This window comes from Kogia breviceps, chromosome 19 (assembly GCF_026419965.1).
Source record: "Kogia breviceps isolate mKogBre1 chromosome 19, mKogBre1 haplotype 1, whole genome shotgun sequence".
Classification (NCBI taxonomy): Eukaryota; Metazoa; Chordata; class Mammalia; order Artiodactyla; family Physeteridae; genus Kogia; species Kogia breviceps.
Window position 1 is genome coordinate 23096622 of NC_081328.1, and position 17967 is coordinate 23114588.

Below are 17967 nucleotides of genomic sequence, written 5' to 3' on the forward strand. Positions count from 1 at the left end.
TTGTGGATGACAGAAAAGTTCTGGAAGTAGATATTGGTGATGGTTACACAACACTGTGAATGCACTTAATGCCAGTAAATTGTGCACTTAAAAATGGTTAAATGGTAAACTATGTTATGTACATTTTACCACAATAGGAAAAAAACTCCCAAAAACCAAAACCATGAACTTAACAAATAATTGAGTTTAGGGACTTCCCTGGTAGTCCAGTGGTAAAGAATCCACCTTATAATGCAGGAGACACGGGTTTGACCCCTGGTCAGGGAAATAAGATCCCACATGTTGAGGGGAAACTAAGCCTGTGCGCCACAACTAATGAGCTCGCGAGCCTCAACTACACAGCCCATGTGCTCTGGAAACCACAAGCCACAACTGCAGATCCCACATGCCCTGGAGCCTGCGTGCCACAACTAGAGAAGAGAAAACCCATATGCCACAACTAGAGAGAAGCCCGTGTACTGCAACGAAGAGCCTGCATGCCTCAACAAAAGATCCCGCGTGCTGCAACTAAGAACTGACACAGCCAAAAATAAATAAAATAAATAAATAATAAAATAAGTCTTAAAAAAAAGAAAAGAGGGCTTCCCTGGTGGCGCAGTGGTTGAGAATCCGCCTGCTGATGCAGGAGACACGGGTTCGTGCCCTGGTCCGGGAAGATCCCACATGCCGCGGAGCAACTAAGCCCGTGAGCCATGGCCGCTAGGCCTGTGCGTCCGGAGCCTGTGCTCTGCAACGGGAGAGGCCACAACAGTGAGAGGCCCGCATACCGCAAAAAAAAAAAAAAAAAAAAAAAAAGAAAAGAAAAGAAAAGAAATGAGCTTAAAAGGTGATGTTCTAAAAACCCACCAGACCTAACAAATGAAGAGGAAATAGGCAGTCTACCTGAAAAACAATTCAGAATAATGATAGTAAAGATGATCCAAAATCTTGGAAATAGAATGTAGAAAATACAAGAAATGTCTAACAAGGACCAAGAAGAACTAAAGAGCAAACAAACAGTGATGAACAACACAATAAATGAAATTAAAAATTTTCTAGAAGGGACCAATAGCAGAATAACTGAGGCAGAAGAACAGATAAGTGACCTGCAAGATAAAATCGAGGAAATAACTACTGTAGAACAGAATAAAGAAAAAAGAATGAAAAGAATTGAGGACAGTCTCAGAGACCACTGGGACAACATTAAACGCACCAACATTCGAATTATAGGGGTCCCAGAAGAAGAGAAAAAGAAAGGAACTGAGAAAATATTTGAAGAGATTGTAGTTGAAAATTTCCCTAATATGGGAAAGGAAATAGTTAATCAAGTCCAGGAAGCACAGAGAGTCCCATACAGGATAAATCCAAGGAGAAACAGGCCAAGACACATATTAATCAAACTATCAAAAATTAAATACGAAGAACAAATATTAAAAGCAGCAAGGGAAAAACAACAAATAACACATAAGAAAATCCCCATAAGGTTAACAGCTGATCTTTCAGCAGAAACTCTGCAAGCAGAAGGGAGTGGCAGGACATCTTTAAGGTGATGAAAGGGAAAAACCTACAACCAAGATTACTCTGCCCAGCAAGGATCTCATTCAGATTTGAGGGAGAAATTAAAACCTTTACAGACAAGCAAAAGCTAAGAGAATTCAGCACCACCAAACCAGCTTTACAACAAATGCTAAAGGAACTTCTCTGGGCAGGAAACACAAGAGAAGGGAAAAAGACCTACAGTAATAAACCCAAAACAATTAAGAAAATGGTAATACAAACATACATATCGATAATAACCTTACATGTAAATGGATTAAATGCTCTAACCAAAAGACATAGATTGGCTGAATGGATACAAAAACAAGACCCGTATATATGTTGTCTATAAGAGACCCACTTCAGACCTAGGGACACATACAGACCGAAAATGAGGGGATGGAAAAAGATATTCCATGAAAACGGAAATCAAAAGAAAGCTGGAGTAGTAATTCTCATATCAGACAAAATGACTTTAAAACAAAGACTATTACAAGAGACAAAGAAGGACACTACATAATGAACAAGGAATCAATCTAAGAAGAAGATATAACAATTGTAAATATTTATGCACCCAACGTTGGAGCACCTCAATACATAAGGCAAATACTAACAGCCATAAAAGGGGAAATCAACAGTAACACAATCATAGTAGGGGACTTTAACACCCCACTTTCACCAATAGACAGATCATCCAAAATGAAAATAAATAAGAAAACACAAGCTTTAAATGATACATTAAACAAGATGGACTTGATATTTATAGGACATTCCATCGAAAAACAACAGAATACACATTCTTCTCAAGTGCTCATGGAACATTCTCCAGGATAGATCATATCTTGGGTCACAAATCAAGCCTCAGTAAATTTAAGAAAATTGAAATCATATCAAGTATCTTATCTGACCACAACGCTATGAGACTAGGTATCAATTACAGGAAAAAACCTGTAAGAAATACAAACACATGGAGGATAAACAACACAATACTTAATAACCAAGAGATCACTGAAGAAACCAAAGAGGCAATCAAAAAATACCTAGAAACAAATGACAATGAAAACACGACGATCCAAAACCTATGGATGCAGCAAAAGCACTTCTAAGAGGGAAGTTTATAGTAATACAATCCTACCTTAAGAAACAAGAAACGTCTCAAATAAAAAACTTAACGTTACACCTAAAGCAATTAGAGAAAGAAGAACAAAAAAACCCCAAAGTTAACAGAAGGAAAGAAATCATAAAGATCAGATGAGAAATAAATGAAAAAGAAATGAAGGAAACGGTAGCAAAGATCAAGAAAAGTAAAAGCTGGTTCTTTGAGAAGATAAACAAAATTGATAAACCATTAGCCAGACTTATCAAGAAAAAAAAGGGAGAAGACCCAAATTAATAGAATTAGAAATGAAAAAGGAGAAGTAACAACTGACATGGCATAAATACAGAGGATCATGAGAGATTACTACAAGCAACTATATGCCAATAAAATGGACAACCTGGAGGAAATGGACAAATTCTTAGAAATGCACAACCTTCTGAGACTGAACCAGGAAAAAAATAGAAAAAATATGAACAGACCAATCACAAGCACTGAAATTGAAACTGTGATTAAAAATGTTCCAACAAACAAACAAAAGCCCAGGACCAGATGGCTTCACAGGCGAATTCTATCAAACATTTAGGGAAGAGCTAACACCTATCCTTCTCAAACTCTTCCAAAATATAGCGGAGGGAGGAATACTCCCAAACTCATTCTACGAGGCCACCATCACTCTGATACCAAAACCAGCCAAAGATATCACAAAGAACGAAAACTATAGGCCAATATCACTGATGAACACAGATGCAAAAATCCTCAACAAAATACTAGCAAACAGAATCCAACAGCACATTAAATGGATCATACACTATGATAGAGTGGGGTTTATCCCAGGAATGCAAGGATTCTTCAATATATGCAAATCAATTAATGTGATACACCACATTAACAAACTGAAGGAGAAAAATCATATGATCATCTCAATAGATGCAGAGAAAGCTTTTGACAAAATTCAACACCCATTTATGATCAAAATCCTGCAGAAAGTAGGCATGAGGGAACCTACCTTAACATAATAAAGGCCATATATGACAAACCCACAGCCAACATCGTCCTCAATGGTAAAAAACTGAAACCATTTCCACTAAGATCAGGAACAAGACAAGGTTGCCCACTCTCACCACTATTATTCAACATAATTTTGGAAGTTTTAGCCACAGCAATCAGTGAAGAAAAAGAAATAAAAGGAATCCAAATTGGAAAAGAAGAAGTAAAGCTGTCACTGTTTGCAGATCACATGATACTATATGCAGAGAATCCTAAAGATGATACCAGAAAACTACTGGAACTAATCAATGAATCTGGTAAAGTAGCAGGATACAAAATTAATGCACAGAAACCTCTTGCATTCCTATACACTAATGATGAAAAATCTGAAAGGGAAATTAAAAAAATACTCCCATTTACCATTGCAACAAAAAGAATAAAATATCTAGGAATAAACCTACCTAAGGAGACAAAAGACCTGTATGCAGAAAATTATAAGACACTGATGAAAGAAATTAAAGATGATACAAATAGATGGAGAGATATACCATGTTCTTGGATTGGAGAATCAACACTGTGAAAATGACTCTACTACCCAAAGTAATCTACAGATTCAATGCAATCCCTATCAAGCTACCAATGGCATTTTTCACAGAACTAGAAAAAAAAATTTCCCAATTTGTATGGAAACACAAAAGACCCCAAATAGCCAAAGCAACCTTGAGAAAGAAAAATGGAGCTGGAGGAATCAGGCTCCCTGATTTAAGACTATACTACAAAGCTACAGTAATTTAGACAGTATGGTACTGGCACAGAAACAGACATACAGATCAATGGAACAGGATAGAAAGCCCAGAGATAAACCCACGCATATATAGTCACCTTATCTTTGATAAAGGAGGCAAGAATATACAGTGGAGGAAAGACAGCCTCTTCAATAAGTGGTGCTGAGAAAACTGGACAGCTACATGTAAAAGAATGAAGTTAGAACACTCCCTAACACCATACACACAAATAAACTCAAAATGGATTAAAGACCTAAATGTAAGACCGGACACTATCAAACTCTTAGAGGAAAACATAGGCAGAACACTCTATGACATAAATCACAGCAAGATCCTTTTTGACCCACCTCCTAGAGGAATGGAAATAAAAACAAAAATAAACAAATGGGACCTAATGAAACCTAGAAGCTTTTGCACAGCAAAGGAAACCACAAACAAGATGAAAAGACAACCCTCAGAATGGGAGAAAATATTTGCACATGAAGCAACCGCAAAGGATTCATCCCTAAAATTTATAAGCAGCTCATGCAGCTCAATGTCAAAAAAACAAACAACCCAATCCAAAAATGGGCAGAAGACCTAAATAGACATTTCTCCAAAGAAGATATACAGATTGCCAACAAACACATGAAAGAATGCTCAACATCATCAATCATTAGAGAAATGCAAATCAAAACTACAATGAGGTATCATCTCACACCAGTCAGAACGGGCATCATCAAAAAATCTACAAACAATAAATGCTGGAGAGGGTGTGGAGAAAAGGGAACCCTCTTGCACTGTTGGTGGGAATGTAAATTGATACAGCCACTATGGAGAACAGTATGGAGTTTCTTTAAAAAACTACAAATAGAACTACCATACGACCCAGCAATCCCACTACTGGGCATATACCCTGAGAAAACCATAATTCAAAAAGAGTTATGAAAAAAAAAAAAAAAGAGTTATGTACCACAATGTTCAGTGCAGCTCTATTTACAATAGCTAGGACATGGAAGCAACCTAAGTGACCACTGACAGATTAATGGATATAGAAGATGTGGCACACCTATACAATGGAATATCACTCAGCCATAAAAAGGAATGAAACTGAGTTATTTGTAGTGAGGTGGATGGACCTAGAGACTGTCATACAGTGAAGTAAGTCAGAAAGAGAAAAACAAATACCGTATGCTAACGTATATATATGGAATCTTAAAAAAAAAAAAAAAGTCAGAAGAACCTAGGGGCAAGACGGGAATAAAGATGCAGATCTACTAGAGAATGGACTTGAGGATACAGGGAAGGGGAAGGGTAAGCTGGGACAAAGTGAGAGAGTGGCATGGACATATATACACTACCAAACGTAAAACAGAGAGCTAGTGGGAAGCAGCCGCATAGCACAGGGAGATCAGCTAGGTGGTTTGTGACCACCTAGAGGGGTGGGATAGGGAGGGTGGGAGGGAGAGAGATGCAAGAGGGAAGAGATACGGGGACATATGTATATGTATAACTGATTCACTTTGTTATAAAGCAGAAACTAACACACCATTGTAAAGCAATTATTCTCCAATAAAGATGTTAAAAAAAAATTTAAAAGGTGATGTTCTCTATCTGAAAGTCATCACACATGCTTCCTCTCCTCTGCCCTGCCACCATCCTGCCACCTCACTGTACTCCTTAGTATCCTTAGATATCCATTGAAACACTGCTATTTCAAGGAAATCTTCCCTGAATCACAGACTAGGAAAACATTTTTGTGTTACGCAATAAGTTTCTCCTTCATAGCACTTATCTCAATTTGTTTAAATATTTATATATATAAATTTTCAACAATACTTACATATATATTTTTCCATAATTATTTCCCTCACTAGAATGTAAAGCTCCATGAGGGTAGAGTCTGTTAAGTTTTGCTCACTCTGAATCTCCAATGCTTGGAGGCTTAATAACTATTATTGGAATTTATAACTGAAAAGAAAATTTGTGAAGCCTTACACTAGAGATATAGTCAAATTGTGAAAGATGAAAAAGATACAAACTGAAAAAAGGTAACCTACTTATCAGCAACATCAAACAATTCATTTCAATGGGCTCCAAAGATTTATGTGAACAAGCTGAAACTGAGGTTGACCCTGGTGTTTATCTTATAATTGGAGGTGCTATGTATTTTAATGATTTTACTGATTTACTATATTTATAATGATAGTGAAGTCTGTAAAGATATTTTACTTTGCAAAGTACAAATTAGGTAAAAATTTTAAATAACATAACAATTTTTAATCAAGCAAGACCTTCCCCTGAAAAAAAAAATATGGATGTGAACACAAACGGGATCAATTTTATGAAAGGGTAAAATATAAGAATCAAGGCCAATACACTCTAAATCAACATTTCTCAACTTCAGTAGTATTGACTTTTTTTTTTTTTAAACATTTATTTATCTATTTGGCAGTGCCAGGTCTTTAGTTGTGGTGTGCGGGATCTGGTTCCCAGACCAGGGATTGAACCCAGGCTCCCTGCATTGGGAACACAGTGGAGTCTTAACTGCTGGACCACCAGGGAAGTCCCAGTATTGACTTTTTATGAGTGTATCCCACTTAACCATTTTAAAATATAAAACTTAGTGGCATTAATTGTATTCACAATGTTGTGCAACCATCATCATTATATTTTCAATATTTTTCTTCACCCAAATGGAAACTCTATACCCATTAAGCATTAACTTCTCATTCCTCACAACCCTGGTAACCTCAAACCTACTTTTTGACTCTATAAATTTGAATCGTCTAGATAGCTCACATAAGTGGAATCATACAGTATCTCTTTCTATGTGTGGCTTATTTCATTTACCATGTTTTCTAGGTTCATTTATATTGCAGCATGTATAAGAACTTCATTCCTTTTTTTTTTTTTTTGTGGTACGTGGGCCTCTCACTGTTGTGGCCTCTCCCATTGCGGAGCACAGGCTCCAGACGTGCTGGCCTAGCGGCCATGGCTCACGGGCCCAGCCGCTCTGTGGCACGTGGGATCTTCCCGGACTGGGGCACGAACCCGTGTGCCCTGCATCGGCAGGCGGACTCTCAACCACTGCACCACCAGGGAAGCCCATTTCATTCCATTTTATGGCTGAATAGTATTCTATTATGTGTATATACTACTCTTTGTTTATCCATTCATCTGTTAAGAGACACTTGGATTGTTTCCACCTTTCTGATAATGTGAATAATGTTGCTGAACAGTGAACTACAAGTTTCTGTACATATTAGAGTCCCAGTTTTCAGTTCTTTTGGGTATTTACATAGGAATGGAATTAGAGAAGGGTCACATAATAAATCTATGTTTACATTTTTGAGAAACCACCAAACTCTTTTCCACAGCAGCTAAATCACTTTACATTCCCACCAGCAATCTATGAGGGTTCCAATTTCTCATCTTCACCAACACTTGTTATTTTTCGTTTTCTAAAAAAATAATAGTCATCCTAATCTGTGTGAAGAAGTATTTCCTTCTGGTTTGGATTTGCATTTCCCCAATGAATAATGATATTGAGAATCTTTCTGTGCACTTATTGGCCATTTGTATGTCTTCCTTGGAGAAATGTTTATTCAAATCCTTTGCCCATTTTTTAATTGGGTTGTTTGTCTTTTTGTTGTTGAGTTGTGTAGTTCCTTAAACATACTGAATATTAAACCCTTATCTGATATATGACTTTTAAACATTTTCTCCCTTTTTGTGGGTTGTCTTTTAACTCTCTTGATAGCGTGTCCTTTGATGTACAAGAAGTTTTAATTTTAGCAAAGTTCAATTTATCTATTTTTTTCTTTTGTTGCCTCTGCTAAAGATGTCTTATTTAAGAACCACTGCCAAATCACCACGCAGATTTGTTTCTATATTTTCTTCTAAGTGTCTTGTAGTTTTAACTCTTAAGTTTAGGTCTTTGATGAATTTTGAGTTAATTTTTACATATGGTGTAAGGTAAGGATCCAACCTCTCTCTTTTGCATGTGGATATTCAGTTTCCCCAGCACCCTTTGATGAAAGGACTGTCTTTGTAAATGGTGAAAACAAAAGGAACCAATTTAAGCATAACTTGATATGTGCTACCTTTTTTACATAACAAAAGACAGTTTCAAAGAAGGGAATATGAAGAACAAACATTCAGACAATCAGTATTTATTGGTATTCTTGAACTATGAGCAAAGCCTAATGCTGATTGCTGTGAGTAATAAATTTAAGGTACAGTCTGAATTTTTTGAGGAGCTTAAAATTTATTTGGGGAACTAAGCCACTACACCAGCCAATTTAACTAATTTGAGGCATGCATGGAGCGAGGCCAAATGAGTGCTTCAGACAATATGCATTTTGGAAGAGGCAGTTATCACTGCCAGCTGGGATGAAAAATTTTCTTTGTTGGCATTAGTGTTAATCTAGCCACATAAATCATTTTTGAAAGAACAAAAGAACAGAAAACTGAAGTCTATATTCATACTCCTTTTCTAGCATGTTCTGAGTATCTAGTTATCTTATTAATAGATTTTCATCAAAAGACAAATGTGTAAAGCAGAAACTAACACACCATTGTAAAGCAATTATACTCCAATAAAGATGATAAAAAAAAGACTAATGTGGCAAAATTTATAATACATATGCAACTAGTACAATGAATTTGTTTCCAGTATTTATAAAAGAGTAACAGGAAATATGACAATTTTTCCTGTCTTCCATATTCAACAAATTCAATATATGGCATTTCCCTTTTAATTCTTTTAAAACACGACATAAATGCTTGAATGTATTTGAAAACTCTGCCTCTTCTGTGGGCATTCTATTCACGTTCATTTTAATTAAGAGTTTTAAGTGATGTGTTCCACATTTTTCACTTTATAAGAAACTGTTAGGGGAAAAAACGTTACAGGGAACATAAAACTTAATGATTCCAAATGATGAATTAAAAAATAATTCAAATGGTAGTAGGAAGTCTTTAGCAAATGAACTATTCCTCAATGATATACACGTGAATGAATTTAAGCATATAAAAAATGCTTTGTGTGGATATGCAGATTAAAATACATCTACCATTGATCATGCAGTCCAAAATTTCCCAAAATATATTAAGCAAGCCATAAAAAGAATAATTGGAACTTCTGAAAGTAAGGTCACCATATAGTCTGATACCTCCAATACAGTAAAGCTTAATTTATTAAGAAATGTCTGACCTTACTTTAGTATTACAACAACTCAGAAAATGAAATGAGTCTTCTAAGAATAAACACAGAGAGTATTTAAATCTAGGAGACATATAATACTTACCTAATTTGGACTGATATATAACCATTTGCTATGTGTTTATCAAGTTTTATAAACGTTAGTAAAACTTTACCAAGTAGTATAGTTGCACCATCTATACTCCTTTTCCCTGCTATTGTCTACTTGGTATCAATGCTTCCTTGTACCTAAGGTTTCCTGCCTTCCTTCTGAATGTTATTCATGAACAGGAGAAGCTCTAAAGGTTTCTTTTACATGGAAGTTAGGTAGCTGGTAACTTTATGAATTAATTATCTACTGACTTGGTATATGTCTGGCTTCAATTTCAATGAGGTACAAAGAATCAAGACAGTGAGGTTAATTTTGGACAAATATGAAAACGGACATCTTACCCACATGCAGGCCTCAATCCTAACTTTTGAGATGATGCTCCATAAAGAAATGGTTCCTTCAGTGCCCTCTTCATCTGGACAGATAATCTGATCAGGATAGGGTGGTTCAGGGAAATTAACTGAATTGCATTCATAAGCAGCTAATGTAACTGAAGCTATATGTGGACCCTACAAAAAAAAATGACAAATCTCTGATGAGAAATATTAAAGAGAAAGCAATTATTAATAGACATGTTATTTTAATGGTACCTTAATCACTCTATATTAATAGAAAAATGTTAGCTTTTAAAGAACAAGAATCTACATAACTAAATATTTCAAGATGCAACTGATAACTTGAAAAAATAATCCTTTCCAGAAGCTCTTCATGGTTTGCTTTCTTTTTTTTTCTTTTCTTTTTTTTATTTTGCGGTACGCGGGCCTCTCACTGCTGTGGCCTCTCCCGTTGCGGAGCATAGGCTCCGCGGCCATGGCTCATGGGCCCAGTCGCTCCGCGGCATGTGGGATCTTCCCAAACCGGGGCACAAACCCACGTCCCCTGCATCGGCAGGCGGACCCTCAACCACTGCGCCACCAGGGAAGCCCCATGGTTTGCTTTCTTAAAAACAATTTCAAATTTATTGAGGTATAATGTACATATAGTAAAAGCCATTTTTTTAGGTCAGTAGTTCAATAACCTTTGACAATTATATTCAGTCGTATAACTATAACCTATCAAGATAGAGATACAGAACAGTCTCATCACTGCAAAAAGTTCCCTTGTGTCCTTTTGTAGTCAATCTCCTTCCCCCAACACTAGACCCTGGAAACCATATGATTTCTGGCTTGATTCTTATTTTATTTATCCACATATCTCATTTGTAAGAATGCCATCCCCTGTGATAAAAACCTCCTGTGCCCCTATTCCTTTAGGCATAATTTGAGAATACTATATTTTGTCCTTACTTAAAAAAGTTGATGCAGACATAGAAAACAAACTTACGGTTACCAAAGGGGACAGTCGGGGTGGGGGTGGGAAATTAGGAGTTTGGGATTAGCAGATACACACTACTACATATAAAATCGGTAACCAAGGACCTACTGTATTGCACAGGGAACTCTACTAAGTATCTTGCAATGACCTAAAATGGACGAGAATCTGAAAAAGTACATATATATATATATATATATATATATATACACACACACACACACACACACATATATAACTGAATCACTTTGCTATACACTTGAAACTAACACAACATTGTAAATTAACTATACTTCAAAAAAAATAGTTGATGAAGTAATTACCTCACTTATCTTTCCCACTGAGATTATAAAACAAAAATAAACTGTGGAACCAGTATCAGTTAGTTTTTCATTTAAATTAATGTTTTCTATGGAAGCTTTTGGGCTGCTTTGTATTTATAATTTAAATGTATTTATAATTTATTTTGAAATATTACAAATTAATAATAATAATAGAGATTAAAATGAATTAACATTTAGATGTGTTATAAAGGTTTAAACACAGTGGTTCCCAAATGAACATGTATGCCAAGACGAGGTGTCTGCATAAGAATCAACTATGGATTTTGTTAAAAATATAAATTTCAGGGTCCCCTAAGCATAAGTGGATTCAATAGGTGGACATGGGAACCCACCCGTATGTTTTATTTTACTTATTTTTATTTTTTTAAGATTTTTTTTTTTAAAGATTTATTTATTATTTGTTTTATTTTAGGCTGCATCGAGTCTTAGTTGCGGCACGCAGGATCTTTGTTGAGGCATATGGGATCTTTCAGGATCTTTTTTTGTGGCACGCGGGCTTCTCTCTAGTTGTGGCGTGCAGGCTTCAGGGTGCCTGGGCTCTGTAGTTGTGGCACGTGGGCTCCAGAGCATGTGGGCTCTGTAGTTTGCGGGCACGCAGGCTCTCTAGTTGAGGCATGCGAGCTTTAGTAGTTGTGGCGCGCAGACTTAGTTGCCCTGAGGCACGTGGAATCCCAGTTCCCTAACCAGGAATCAAACCTGCATCCCTGCATTTTAAGGTGGATTCTTTACCACTGGACCACCAGGGAATTCCCAACCTGTATGTTTTATTTATTTTAACTAATTGATTTTTTTTTTTTTTTTGCAGTATGCGGGCCTCTCACTGTTGTGGCCTCTCCCGTTGCAGGGCACAGGCTCCGGACGCGCAGGCCCAGCGACCGTGGCTCACGGGCTTAGTTGCTCCGCGGCATGTGGGATCCTCCCGGACCAGAGCACGAACTCGTGTCTCCTGCACCGGCAGGCGATTTCTCAACCACTGCGCCACCAGGGAAGCCCCTAACTAATTGATTTTTAAAAAAATTTATTTATTTTTATTTTTGGTTGCGTTGGGTCTTTGTTGCTGAGTGCAGGCTTTCTCTAATAGCGGCGAGCAGCGGCTACTCTTGGTTGCGGTGCGCGGGCTTCTCATTGAGGTGGCTTGTCTTGTTGCAGAGCATGGGATCTAGGCGTGCAGGCTTCAGTAGTTGCGGCACGTGGGCTTGCAGGCTCTAGAGCACAGGCTCAGTAGTTGTGGCACATGGGCTTAGCTGCTCTGCAGCACGTGGGATCTTCCTGGACCAGGGCTCGAACCCATGTCCCCTGCATTGGCAGACAGATTCTTAACCACTGTGCCTCCAGGGAAGCCCCCCAACCTGTATGTTTTAAACAAGCTCCTTTAGAGTTTCAAATAGGTTAGGTTCTAATAGGCTATTAGGTGTCAGAAAATAAGCGAACCTCAGACAAGTCACTTAACCTCAAGCTACTCTTCTGCAAGGCAAAAGAATTAGATTCATCTTATGTTTTTATCTAGCTCCAAAATTCAAAAACCCCTAACATAATCAAGATGTCAATAAAATCTATTGCTAATTTCCAAAGTTCTCATGAAGTGTAAACTCTAGAAGTTGGATATTCTTAACATGTTACTCTCACATGGGTATAAAGTACTAGGCTTGGAACAGTGCTGGGCATATAATAAGCCCTCAAAAAGTATTAGCCATTAGCTGTTATGAACAAAAGTACTGTACTTGTAGAATAAAATCACATGCACACACACATATATGTATGTATATACAGATACACATACAGTAAGTGATCTTTGGATATAAGAAAGTCTTTTTAAACCACATGGTGAAAGAATTTGTGGCTCAAAGACAAAGTGCAGGGCTTCCCTGGTGGTGCAGTGGTTGAGAATCTGCCTGCCGATGCAGGGGGCGCAGATTTGTGCCCCGGTCCGGGAGGATCCTACGTGCCGCGGGGAGGCTGGGCCCGTGAGCCATGGCCGCTGAGCCTGCGCGTCCGGAGCCTGTGCTCCGCAACGGGAGAGGCCACGGCAGTGAGAGGCCCGCGTACCACCAAAACAAACAAAACAAAACAAACAAACAAAAAAAACCCAACCAAACAAACAAAAAAAGACAAAGTGCATAAGATGTAGTGATGGAAATAAAACATTAAAGAACTCCTACTGCTATCTAGATAAAAGGTGACATTAAACAAATTTTTCTGTTGCATGTTAATACGAAAAAGACAGACATTCATAAATCTAAGCTACATTTCTCCCTAAATACGGTTGTATTTTGTGTTCAAATAAAAATCTAAAAAATGAAATCCTACACTTAGTACTGACTCAGTTAACTATAAGGTTTTCTTCTGGACCAAAAAAAAAAAAAAACTATGTGAATTTTTAGTCTCTTCATCTTTTTCTTGAATTTTAATTCACAGAAATCAATAAATAGTGATAATAAGTTTAAAAAATGATTATAGAATCTCTAAAAAAGGAACTTTTTTTTGAAAAGTTGTGATTAACCATGAAATCTACAACTGTTTCTTTGAATATTATGTGCACAAAAGGGATTTCAGTTAAAGAAAAAAGTTATTTTGTGATCCTACACACACACACACACACACACACATACACACAAGTTTAAAGTTTGTAGAATTCAGAGTAACTAAATAATTAGTGAAAAATTTCTCACTGTACACTTATTTATAGCTAACATCAGATGCAATTAAAAAAAAAAGCGGGGGGGGGGACACTTCCCTGGCAGCCCAGTGGTAAAGAATCCGCCTTCCAATGCAGGGGATATGGGTTCTATCCCTGGTCAGGGAACTAAGATCCCACATGCTGTGGGGCAACTAAGCCCACACACCACAACTACTGAGCTTGTGTGCCTCAATGAGAGAGCCCACCTGCCACAAAATTACAGCGCCCACACGCTCTGAAGCCTTCGCACCACAACTACAGAGCCCACGTGCCCCGGAGCCTGTGTGCCACAGAAGAGAGAAGCCCACATGCCACAACGAAAGATCCCGCGTGCCTCAATGAAGATCCTGCATGCCACAACTAAGACCCATCACAGCCAAAAAAAATAAAGAAAATAAATAAATATTTTTTAAAACCCCTGTAACTTCCACATTTACTGTTTGAAAACACAAAAGAGAAATGTGATACTACTAGGTAAAACAAAAGAAATTCAAGATATCCCATGATATCCCTACAACTGTCCTCAAGAAATGAACTCTAAGTGAACAAAAACTGAACCCGTCCTAGACACTAAAATAATAAGATTTCTGGGATTATATACGAAGGAAAAACCTACACTTCTATTCCAGAAACAGAAATAAAATATGCATCCCAACAGATTAAACAAGTTATCCAACAAGATAAAAGACTGATTCATAGTTTTAATTTTAAATGTTCTAAAAAGGGAAATTTTCAGCAATTCGATGAGAATATTTTCCCTAAAGAAAGGATGGTTCACACAGTTAAACTGATATATACTTTCCATAACCACACTAATAGGTCATGATTACTCAGCCTTAGAGGCAGATGCGGTGGTTCCCAGACAAAATGAACATCAGACAAAATGAACATGAATAACTCAGCTTCTTGTCCTTTGTTCATTCTCAACAGCCCATTTAACCTGTATCTTGACATTTTAGTTTAGACTGTGTTAACTGATAGGAAACCAGACTTGACTGAGATACATATTAGTTTACATGAAAAATCCAAACACAAAAACTAAAAACCAATCATTTTGATTAAGAGAATTTTAAAAGTTACACATATTCAAACTACCTTTTAAGTCTGTTTTCTAAAACCTACAATTCCTACTACAATGTATCAAATATGAAAGAATCACATTTAAACCATACTAAATGAAGAAATGAGGGATAAAGACAAACAGCTAGAGTATAAGCAGCAAAGTCTACCTGGAAAGATCCACTATAAAACATAAAAATAACACAATGTACTGAGCAGGATGTTCCAGCTCTCATGGGAGTATGCAAATATTGATATGTATGGGCTAGAGATTCTGGCCTGTGGCTGAGGGTTTTCTGCCTCATATCATGAGGTGACTGGTAGAGACGTACATTCCTACACTAAACAACTGGAAAACTAAACAGAATCAATGGAATAATTTTTTTCAGACACTGTACCACAGGCAGTATAATACTTCTGACTGCTGAGAGAAAGGATACAAATGAGGAAGCCTTGTGATGACTCTGGCTTTCCACTTGTAGACACATTCTGTGTCTGCAGTAAAATCCATAGTCCAAAGACAAAGACCCTAAGCAAAGCATGGTGGTCTTGCTGCATTGAGAAGAAAATCTGAGTTCAGGGAGGCTGAGTGGTTGAAATCTGTGGTGTAGAATACTAGTGAAGAGAAAGCTATGCAGAGAAAGGACTCTACATGTATGCATGAGGGTCCCCTTGAGACTCTGGCACACAAACCTCCGCTGCATGCTATGATGAGATTTCATAAGGCCAGGCAAAGTACAATTAGTGAGAAAAGAACAACTAACAGGGGGTTGTAAGCTGAACAATTCCTAGATGTCACATGGGGCTGGGAAACACCTGAACTTCATCTAGCTAGAGTGGAGAGACTCAACATTCAGGGAAGACCTTGGAAAGAGCCTACAGTAAAAGCTACTCTATACAGACCATAATAGGGTTTTTAAAAAAGCCTTAAACAGATCAAGTTGATCCATTGGTACTGCCCCCAAAACAAAAAATTGACACTCTGTAAAAGAAGATAACAAAATCCATACAATCAACAACTTAATGTCACATTCCAGCATCCAATAAGAAATAACTAGATATGATGTGAAGCAGTTTGGAAAATATGACACATAACATGAAGAAACATTAATCAACAGAAACAGACCCAGATATGTCAGAGGTTATGGAATTAGCAGACAAGGACTTAAAAACAGTGAATATAAATATGTTCAAAGATTTAAAGCAACAATTGCCAAACTTCAGCCCAGGGGCCAATTCAGCCCACCACCAGTTTTATAAATAAAGTTTCAAAGAATGCAGACATATATATTCATTTACATATCATCTCTGGCTAATTCTGTGCTATAATGGCAAAACTGAGTAGTTCTGACAGAGATTCTATGGCCTATGAAGTCTAAAACACTTATTATATGACTCTTTACAGAAATAGTTTGCTGATCCCTGATTTAAAGGAAAAGATAAACACAATGAGGGAAGAAATATAAAGTATAAAAAAAACCAAAATGGAACTTATAGAGCTGAAAATATAATATATGAATAGGAAAATTCATTGGATAATCAACAGATTAGATGCCACAGAAGAAAATATTAGAGAACTTGAAGACAAGGCAATAGAAAGTATTTGAACTAAAGGACAGAGAGTAAAGGCTATGGAAGAAATGAACCTCAGTAACCTGTGGAATAATACCAAACAGTCTAATATACATGTAACTGGAACCCCAGAAAGAGAGGGTGAAGTCTATGTGTGTCACACACACACACTGGGGAAGGGATGGCCAAGTATTTTCAAGATTTGATGAAAAATATCAATCCATCAACTCACAGATTTAAGAAATTCAACAAACCTAAGTCAAGATCAACATAAAGAAAATAAAACACATAATCAAATTGCTGAGAATCACCATAATCACATCATAATCAAATTCTATAATTCAGCAATATCAAGAAAGTCTTAAAAGCAATCCGAGGGGATAAAAACACATTACAGGCATTCCTCACTTTAATGCACTTTGCAGATATTGTGATTTTTACAAGTTAAAGGTTTTGGCAATCCTGCGTCAAGCAAGCCTATTGGCACCATTTTTCCAACAGCATTATTATTTTTGTTTTTAACATCTTTATTGGAGTATAATTGCTTTACAATGGTGTGTTAGTTTCTGCTTTATAACAAAGTGGATCAGTTATATATATACATATGTTCCCATATCTCTTCCCTCTTGCATCTCCCTCCCTCCTACCCTCCCTAACAGCATTATTTTTAAATTAAGGTACATATATTGTTTTTTTAGACACTTAATAGAGTACATTATATTGTAAACATAACTTTTAGATGCACTGGGAAACCAAAAAATTCGTGTGACTTGCTATATCACCATATTCGTTTTATTGCAGTGGTCTAGAACCAAACCCACGATATTTCCAAGTTATGACTGAGTCATCTACAGGGAAATACAGATAGGACTTCTCATCAGAAACAGACCAAAAGACAATAGAATTACTTCTCTAAAGTGCTGAAAGGAAAAAACAAAATCTGTGAATCTAGAATTCAGGGAAAATATATTTCAAAAATAAAGATGAAATAATAACATTTTCAGACAAGCAAAAGCCAAAAAAATTTGTTACCAGGTGGAAACTTTAATGTACGTAAAAGAGTGAAGAGCACTAGAAATAGAGAACACCTTTTTTCCTCATTTTAAAATCTCTTAAAAAAATAACTAGTTGCTTAAAGCAAAAGCTATGACATATGTAGAAGTAAAATACATGACAACAACAGCATAAAGTTATGGGAGGGAGAAAATGGAGTATAATACTGTAATGTGGTTACATTATATATACCAAAAAAAAATGTTCAATTCAAAAGAAGGAAGGAAAAGAATAAAAAATAGGTGGGACCAACAGTTTGAGGATAGAC

The 17967-nt window shown here is 36.8% G+C and overlaps 1 protein-coding gene across 3 annotated transcripts in view; it reads right to left on the reverse strand.

Annotated features, from left to right (window-relative positions):
• Positions 1-17967, reverse strand: part of VMP1 (vacuole membrane protein 1) — a 134067-nt gene that overhangs the window by 65975 nt on the left and 50125 nt on the right. For all 3 annotated transcript variants that reach the window (XM_059047752.2, XM_067020453.1, XM_067020452.1), the window contains exon 6: positions 10025-10192. In XM_059047752.2, the coding sequence (XP_058903735.1) occupies positions 10025-10192 (168 nt within the window). The remainder of the gene's footprint in view (positions 1-10024; positions 10193-17967) is intronic.